We start from the raw sequence: 9672 nt of genomic DNA, 5'->3' as shown, positions 1-9672 counted from the left end.
TACAACTGGATTGGTGTAGACAATTGTTTTAATTTATGCGTCGAACCCTTACGTGATAACTTCAGATTGGGTTAGTGTATCCATTTTCCAAGTCTTTGGCTTCATACTGGTATAGTATGTCCATCTTCATAAATTTAATGTGCACTACGCAAGGGAAAGAATTGATGGACTCCAGCAGTGTTCGTCAGACTAAATTGTTTCCTCTATCTGCTGTAACAGTAGTTCCATTGGAGATGAGAATTTCTGGTTTTCTTTATTGTGGCATTAGCTAATAGTTCCTTTGCCATAGATATCTACACAATTGAGGGGAAAAAAAGATGTGAGATATATGAACGTGATTGTATTTTAATTGATTTATAAGGAAACCACAATTGTCATCTCTCTAAAGGAACTTCTCTATTCAAAATTTCACGTGAGACACTTATATGTAGCCAGTGGAGAACCTGGATCCTTTCCGCGAGTCCTTTTAATTCAGTTAGAGGCATCCAAAGCCCCATAAGGTGAAGGATGCGGATCCGAAGGACGCCTACTGCTTGCTGAACTTTTGTGATGGTTAAACTACAAAACAAATTTCACCTACTCGAAGCATTCACAAATATAGTCCTGCTAAGTACCTTATTGGGCAGGATGCTGATAGCTATGACTTCACATCATTATAGTCATCGTGGCAATGATGACATTATGGATGTGGTGCTTTTGCCATCATCTACCTCCTAAACAAGCTGTTAAAAGGGGAAGTTGGACCAAAAGAATAATTTATGAATTTCCATTGGAGAAACTTTATGTTTGTGGTACTTTCCTCCATTAGGTTGCTAATCTTTCGATTGTGTCTTTCCTTTTAAGATCTTTCACATTAAGAAAGAGTTTGGATAAATATACATTTGATGGCCAGTTCTATGAATCAAAATCTCGAGTTGGGGGGCATATAAACCAATTATCCAACCATTCTCATGACTTCTATACATTTTACATTATCCAATTAAAAGTTCTTTATACATTTTAAAATCTGAAACATCATAGTACTAGATGCTTCAGAGCTTATTTCTTGATAAAATTTCTTAAATACATGATACTTTCATGAATACAAGTTTTCTGCGCAAGACATGGAGTCAAGTATAGGAGTGGAAGCTCGCAAGATTTGGGCTACAGGGTCCCTTATCCTAGTGGATTTTTGGACATTGCTACTGGAAATTTTGTTCAGTTCTTTCTGATTCTTCTCTGTGCATATATAAGTGAAGAAAACTCTTGTAGGGCGTGAAACCTGTAATTTCTAAAAGCATTGAGAAGATTCACTGTACCAAAGGCAGAATGAGATTTGTGCCTCTACATTTCACAGTTGGTGAGGAAGCAGAAACCATGAGAATTATTAAAGTTGTATTCTTTAATAATCTAATGCGTCAATTTTCTTCTCTCTTTTTTCTTCTTCTGGAAAGTGACTTGTACTCCCGATCTAGATGGGAGTTTAATACTCCTTTAAAGTGTGATATGCTCTCCTCTTTGGTGAAGGTTCCTGAACACTTTGGCAGCAGAATATTTTCATTTTTAAGTATATTCTGGAAATTTACACTTCAAGTTTGATTGTTTCATACTACAATTCATCTAATTATATCGGGGAATTAGTATTCTCTTAGCTTCTCATATCAATATCATATGTATATTTGATCTAAGATAACATTGTTTCTGATGTAAGCGTGGATGAATTTATCCAGACGATAGGAAAATCGAAGCTTGAATTTTCTTATGGTGTCTCATCATTTTGATTAGAATTTTAAAAGGTACACCAACTTCCATGCACGAGCCTTGCCCATCTAGTTGATAAATAAAAGAAGGAAAATTTGCAGGATTGTCCTTCGCTGGGGGTGGTCTTTAATTTTTTGCCCCTCAAATCAGTGGTCTTTAATTTTTTTTTCCCTTCGCTAAAAGCCCCTTGGTTTCGGGTTCGAACCTCCACAGTCAAAAAAAAAAATTTTAAAAAAAATTGCAAGGCATAAGTTGGGATTTGCAGGGCATAAGTTAGACCCCAACTTAAGTTGGGTTTCAAACTCTGCCTTAAGACGAAAAAAAATAATATTTTCTTGGAATTTTGCAAACCTCTGTCTTAAGGCAGCTTTGGGCAAAAGTTAGGCCTAATTTTAAAACTAATTTTGGGTAAAAGTTTTCCATGAGCATAAGTTGGATCTATGCCTTGCGAATTCAACTTTCTGCCCTGCGAATCCCAACTTATGTCTTGCAATTTTATTTTTATTTTTTTGACTGAGCCTGGGTTCAAACTCAGGACCTCTAGGTGTTAAGCGAAGGACAAATATTAAAGCCCACAAATTTGAGGGGCAAAAATTAAAGACCACCCAAAAGAAGGGCAATCCGCGCAAAAAAATGATAAAAGATAGCACGTATAACCGTCAATAAAACATTGGACCAGTAATTTTGAATACAAAGACTTTTTTGTTAAAACAAGATAAAATGTCCTATAACATAACATTTTTTTACACTATTAAGGTACATAAGTTACATGTTAGGAGAACACTTCAAAATTTACAAGATTTAAAAGACAAAAGGACTGAGAACCTACGTTGCTTGGACTCTCCAAAAGTGCTACCACACCCGTGTCGAGTCCCAAAAAAATGCACTATTTTTGGATCCGACACACACTTGACGAGATGTTTGAAGAGTCCGAGCAACATAGCTAAGAACCCCTTTATGTTCTCCTTCGTGGATGTGTTGAGCCCTTGAATGTTCCTTTTTGTGCAAATTTTGGTCTTCTACTCACTCGAATGTGATCATATAAAGGGCTAAAGTGATTACTATTCCCATTTTTGAACTTTTTCTTCTTGTGGTGGATTGATTCATCAAAAATTCCCGCTTGCATTCTATGACTCTTTGGCCTCAAAGACTTTCTCATATGCTCTTTCCTGTGTTCCCTCATCGATCTTCTTGTTCTTCTCTTTGTCTCATCAAATTTTATAGAGCCTTCTGCTTCACTAGAATTGCTAGAAATATTCACTGCTATTTCAATGTCTTTTTGATGTCTACTTCTTCTATTATGTCTAGGTGTAAGAAGAAGTTGTTGAAGCTTGAAACAAAGGCAAGTGCAACAGCAATCTAGGGCTGAGAAGCAAGTGGTGAAGCAAGCCCAAGTAGTTCTACACAGTATGTGACATATGCACTGACAAATTCCCAACTTATAAAGTAAGTAGAGGAATAAGAGAACTGCAAATAAACAAAGGAAATTTAAGTTAATTACAATGAAGTAATCACTTCCAATAACTTGTTTAACAATATTTTTTATGTGTTAGAAAAATATAATAATTCAACCACGACAATCAAAAGGGTAAAAATATCTTAATTCAATCCACGTCATCTTTGAATTTGTTATATTCTTTAAATTAAATCGCGCGTATTTGCCTGATTAATGTTTGAATATGATTCACCCCTTTTCTTTTAACTATGATTTAAAATTACTCTCTGTTGCACTTCATGTTAGAGTTATGTTAGATTCAGGAGCGAATATGAGACGATTTACTAATTAACAACCAAGATGAAAGATAAAATTAAGATTTTTTTTTTTGTCGTAATGAAGTAATTTGACCATTTCTCCTATAACAATTCCATCAAGATAATCAAATCAATAATCTATGGAAATCTTTGATTTATGTATTTGATGCCAGGTATATTTTGCATAAAGTTCTTGATATCATTTTAGTAATCTTAGATATGGTAAATACAGTAGCTTTCATTCTTTTAAGGTGATTACTACATAAAAAGTCACATTCAATCAATATATATATATAACGTGATCAATCAATATATATATATATATATATATATATATTTAACGTCACATTCAATCAATCTATTTCATTTTTTTAAACGGGATCACTACATAAAAAGTCACATTCAATCAATCTTAATAACAAATATAATTGGATGCTAAAATTGTAAGGTAGAAACTGACCGAAGTATAAGAGGATTGAAACCATGGCCGATTTCATCAGTTGAGGGATGCAAAAGTTCTCTATATAACATAGAAAATCCCATGTTGGAGCACATACTGAACTGAAATATTAATTATATCAGAACATAAAACACTTTGAAGGGAAATTAAAGAGAAAACAATGAAGCAGTTAGAGAACAGAGACAATTTTGTAAAAATAGCCCATAGATAGACCAAAAAATTTGTTGAGGCAAAGAGAATAAACATTTACCTACAAGCCTTTCCAGACAAAAAATCAAGTGGATGACCAAGCAATTTGCCAAGAATTTCACCAAAACCTGATAATAATGCAGTCATCACATTCCCCATTCTCTAAATCACTAATAACAAACTCATTTAATGCTTTCACTTATACTCTTTCATTTCCTGCAAAAGTCAAATTAAATAAAATCTTAGTAAATAAGCAAAATGAGTTCAAGAAACAAATGAAGGAAAGGATAATCTTACTATAGCAGCAATAATTTAAAGCATTGATAGTGACCGTTGTAAATAAATATAGCCTCCGAATCATTTAAATGTAAACTAGTATTAATACCCACGCGATGCGCGGAATATCTTAAAGAATATTAAACATGTTAAATTGTAATTTTCTAATCATAAATTTAAAATTATTCTCATTTCAAATTCAAATATGTAATATCTTTAGACTTCTTATACTAAACCTTTTGAAAGTTCAATTTTAACAATTTTTGCCTTTCATAATCTTCACTGTATTATTTCATATTGTCCATTACTTAGTCTTATTATATTGCGATGTGGCTTTTTATTATTATTACTTAAAATTAAAATAGACTCACATGTCTCTTCGCGTTGTTTTAATATAATAAAGAGTTGATAAAGGTATGAATAAAAGAAACTACCCAGAATTTTCGGGCAATCTTTGGTCCATAATGAATAATAAAACGAAATAAAACCTTCAACCCCGTGACGGATCACAAAAATGACATAAAAACTCCAAGTAGAAACCCTTTTTTAGTCTCTACTAATGTCATTCTAAAGTCATTACTTTTAGTACCGTATGACATTTGAAACATCAGATACTTGGAGCGGCTGCTATTTCTTAAACAAACAAAATTAAAGCTTTTTTGATAAAATAATAAACTTTGAAAATAGTGAACTTTGTTTTTTTTTTTTTTTGGGGGGGGGAAAAGGGGTGTACCCTTCATTGAAAAATTATTATATATATATATTATTGAATTTCTTTAGCATCATTTCCTTTTCTGAATTCTCTTATTTGAATTGAATTCCTGACTCCACCACTACTTCTATAATATTAATACTTAACTTTGTTGTAGTAATTTTGAACTCCTGTGGTAAAGGTCTTTAATGTTTGCCATTGATTCAAAGCACAATTAAAGTTATTGGGCTATTTTTTTTTTAGAAATAGAAAAATTGACATCCTGTTACTTGAACAGAATCAACTCTGGCACAAATTTGTATTTAACAGAATATTTTGCAAATATCAACTAAAAGAGAAAGATCTTTAATTTGTTATTTTAATGAGTGGTTACATTAGCTAAACCGAGAAACTTCTTAAGTGGCTAAAAGAGAATGATGAAAGATCTATATACTCTTACCTTTCGTCCGACAATATATTCAAAGCAGTGGCCGGGTTTATAATTCATGTAAATGTGAACATTGTTTCCCTGAAATTGACGAAAGGAATCAAAGTTAAGAATAGGAAAGAAAATTGCAATGATCTTATTGATGCACAATGAGGGAAAGTCGTGGAACATTGATTTATATTAAGAAATTGGTATTTTATTCAAATTCAAGTTCGAAAATTAATTATATCAATTTGTTAGGAACAGTTTTTGTTTTTTTGTTAAAACCAAAAAACATGTATTTTGAAAAGATAGGATTCTAATATCATATTATCCGTATCCTATACAGTTAAGATCAAAACTTAAAAACATTTTGAGGCCATTAGAATAACTTAAAGATGCAAATTCTGCAGATATCATATTAAGCAATTTAAATTCGATCTTTATGCAGAACTAAAAAGTTTATATTATTCTCCTCACTCATAGTGCCTCAAAATTTTTGTAAAGTAATTATAGTATCCCCTCTAGCGCCTCAAAACTCATCGTTATTGGCCAAAGATTAGAAAATGCTCATCAATAACCCCACATACTGTCGAGTTACTTAAAAAATGACATAAAATTGTCCGAATGCCAGTACATCAACAATAACCTAACTAAAAGTTCAAGCAAAACTCAGAAAAAAGTATGACCACATGAAAACACCAGAGAAAAGCAAAATTCTAATAATCACAAGCAACAAAGTAAAATTTCTCACATTGTTTCCAATCCAGACTTAGTACACAAAGACTAACCATGGAATCGTCTGTTTCTAGGAGAAGTTTTTTTCTTAAAGGGCAGTTTTGAGTTTGCAGTTTTTTTATTTTTCTATTATTATTTTTTATTTTTACATAGGAATTTTTTGGTGATTACAAGAGTGTTTTGCCTCTCCTATATATAGATAGAAGATAACTGGTTTCCCAGCAAAATTGAAAAGAGAAAAAAAAAATAACTTACTAGGAGTTGATTTTTCGATTTTTCTTTCACTTCAAGCACCTATAGCGAAGTCCAATTACGACTACGAATAGTTCTAAGTGTGCACCGAATAAACTGACGAGAGTAATTAGGTATTCTATTGTGGGAAGTTCTTTTCAATTGTTATCTTATAATTAAATTGCTTGCCAATCTTATCATGAGAAATCAAGTATAATGGCATGGCCTGTGAAATTTAGCATAACCATCAATATATTAACTACCACGTAACAAGGAAAAACGATTATTAACAAGGAAAAACGATTATTCTTTTTTTCTAATTGTTCTTATCATTGTCAGTTTTCTATTCCTAATAATATTTGGTATAAGAATCATACAAAAGGCAGAAAACAACTTCTTCTGATCAACCAAGTTTTTGGGAAGTGATTACAAAGAAGTTAAAGAAAATTGATTTGAAAAATTCAAAGGAAGATTAAGAACGGATTAGTAGCCAACTCAAAATTAGTATTCCGCTATTAAAAACATCATGATTCTCGTCCCATAAAAGAGGTAAAAAATATAGAGAGAGAGAAACTGAAGGGAAATCACTCACAATTTGAAGAATTCGCCCGAGACGTAGAGTAGCAGGTTTTTGGGATTTAAAAATGCTATTGGCGGTTGTCTTAACAAAACAAATAGATAAGAGAAGTTTTGGGCTTGTGAAAATTCGCAGGAATGCCCTCATCCGGGATGGTCTTTAATTGTTGTCCCTCAAATTGCTGGTCTTTAATTTTCTGTCCTTCGAGTAGAATTCCTGAGGTTGGGTTCGAACTCCGACTTCGGCATAAAAATAAAAAATAATTTCGCAAGGCACGGCTTGGGGAAAGTTATGCAGGATCCGGCATAAGCGCCTTAAGGCATAACTAAAGTTCTGCCGGATTCGGCATAAATTTTATGCCTTAAGGTAATTTATAAGACAGACTTTTATGCCTTAAGACTTAGGTAATCTATAAGGCAGACTTTGTGAAGTTAAGTAAAATGAATCATATACTAATGAAATAAATTTTAAATGAAACTCAAGTAGCATAATATAACCTGAAAATATAACATGATTCAAAACGAACAATGATATATTATAATTGAATTAATAAGTATTACGTGATTAATAATATCTCAAATGAAATTAGGAAAAGCTTCTTTATTTGTTCAATTTCAATTTTTTTTTTTTTTTTTTTTGTTATTTAGCCATCGTCGTCATTAAAGTCTCCAACCCTTCTCTACTTTTCATTAGTGAAGAGTCATAAAGTTTTTCACTTCATGTTTCTTTAGAAATACCCCACATGATAATGAATCAGCTTAATTTTTATTAATGGTAATTTTTTAAAATAATACTATGTTAAAAATTATTTTCATTTGAATTTAAAAGGTATTCTTGAATCAGATTGAGCCAATATCATTATAGGGATGACACTTTTTCACCAAATATATTCTCTAATGAAATTTTGGCTTCAATAACTCAACTCAAATTTAAATAAGTGTTATTATTTTGTATTTTACACTACAATATTCTAATACATATTTGTTATATGGCGTAAGTTAAAATAATAATTGTCTTCAAAAGATTTCCTTAATCTAACATTTGCAGATTTTCTAAACATTAAATAAGAGGGGTAAGAAGAAAAAATTGACTTTCACAATTCAATTAACAATAACATTGAAAAATATCTCAAATCTCTTTGTTTCTAATGCAAGAGGAATTGGAAGTTTATTCCCGAAATGAATGTTCTTTGAGATCAAATACATCACAAGGAGGTCATTCTGCATTCGAGAAATACGTCACTGATCGAATTACTAAGAAAAAATAGGAGAGAAGATTCAATGGATGAACAGATTTGTACTCACAATCTTGATAAATAAAATCTCTTCATATTTGTGGTTGAAAAAAAAAAAAAAAGTTATGCCAAAATTGAGAAATTTATAAATGATTATGCGTATAGTACGGAAGACAGTAAAATTAATACAGTTTCCTTCTTAGTAGTATAAATAGATATAGACAAAAATGCGTACCTCGATTTCTATGAGGAAAAAAAGAGCTAATGTTTGCACATAATATTTGTGGATTCTCAGAAAAAATGCAGAGAGATGGAATGATGAATAAATGTGGAGAAACAAACATGGGACGATTTGATTTTTATAGTTATTGAAACGAAATGGTGTAAATTGTTGCAAGCAGAAGTAACTGTTTATGAAGTCTACATGAGTACTTATTAACAATAAATAAAGTGAAAAAAAAAAAAAAAAAAAGAGAGAGAGATAAAAACTTTTGTTTAGTTGTTATAAACAGGGGCGGATCTACGTGTTGTCGAGGCCCGAACACCCTCGCCAAAAAATTACAGTGTGAACACCCTCGGCAAAAAATTACAGTGTATATATAGGGTAAATTTTCTGTGTTTATGTGCATATATTAACTTTTGAACACCCTCGGCAAAAAATTACAGTGTATATTTAGCTTCTTTTTTTTCCGAACATCCTGAATGAAAATTCTGAATCTGCCACTAGTTATAAAGAAGCAGCAAGTTAATTTTTTTTTTTTTTTTTTTTTTGGTTAAACCGTGTAGATGTGTTTGTGAGTTAGTTGGGGAATGGGGAAAAAAAGGGACGTGCATAGGTTGGTTTTGTTTAGTTTACTCGTCTTATTTTTTAATCTTTTGCTCTTTTTGTCTTTTTCTTTTTAAAGGTAAAAATAAAAATAACATAAAATAAAATGCAAAAATAAGGTTAACTTTCTTCTAAAATTTGAAAGCACAAGTTCAATTAAAATTTGTTTTGATGTTTTAAACTTAATTTTAAAATCTGCAATTTGTATAGTCTTAAAACAGACGGTTTACTTCTTCTCAAATTGACTTCAAAAGTTCCAACTGTTGGTCTGTTGCGATGTCCTCAATTTAAATAGATAACAGTGATTTGGAATGTAGATTTAATATGATGCCACAAGGATAAATTAGTTAATACTTAAGTTATATGTGTTTTTTTCTGATGATGTCACTTGACTTAAGGAGAAAAAAATTTCCTCTCCCTTTAATAATAAAAATAAAAGATAATATAGATTAGGAAATAGCCAATATTTAGTTACAAAGACCGTTTCATCCTTATCATTGGGAAGCGGAAACGGCAATGGCTAGTGCGAGA

The 9672-nt window shown here is 31.5% G+C and overlaps 1 protein-coding gene across 1 annotated transcript; it reads right to left on the bottom strand.

The window, feature by feature from the left end:
- Window positions 1-2254: 2254 nt before the first annotated feature.
- Window positions 2255-5731, bottom strand: LOC132035529 (uncharacterized). The gene is made up of 4 exons (XM_059425823.1): window positions 5569-5731; window positions 4203-4357; window positions 3953-4053; window positions 2255-3207 (listed from the first exon to the last, which is right to left on the bottom strand). The coding sequence occupies exons 2-4, from the start codon at window positions 4298-4300 to the stop codon at window positions 2696-2698; spliced, it is 711 nt and encodes a 236-aa protein (XP_059281806.1). The 5' UTR covers window positions 4301-4357; window positions 5569-5731; the 3' UTR covers window positions 2255-2695.
- Between the last annotated feature and the right edge of the window lie 3941 nt (window positions 5732-9672).

This window comes from Lycium ferocissimum, chromosome 10 (assembly GCF_029784015.1).
Source record: "Lycium ferocissimum isolate CSIRO_LF1 chromosome 10, AGI_CSIRO_Lferr_CH_V1, whole genome shotgun sequence".
NCBI lineage: Eukaryota > Viridiplantae > Streptophyta > Magnoliopsida > Solanales > Solanaceae > Lycium > Lycium ferocissimum.
This window is presented reverse-complemented; position numbering and strand designations above follow the sequence as displayed.

What these genes read in the sequence shown, in the direction of transcription:
- LOC132035529 (XM_059425823.1), bottom strand. Translation starts at nt 4,300, where the DNA reads ATGGGGAATGTGATGACTGCATTATTATCAGGTTTTGGTGAAATTCTT. An exon ending in TTGTCTGGAAAGGCTTGTAG is followed by an intron (nt 4,054 to 4,202) that starts GTAAATGTTTAT and finishes TTAATATTTCAG; the next exon opens with TTCAGTATGTGCTCCAACAT. An exon ending in TTCAATCCTCTTATACTTCG is followed by an intron (nt 3,208 to 3,952) that starts GTCAGTTTCTAC and finishes GTTTATTTGCAG; the next exon opens with TTCTCTTATTCCTCTACTTA.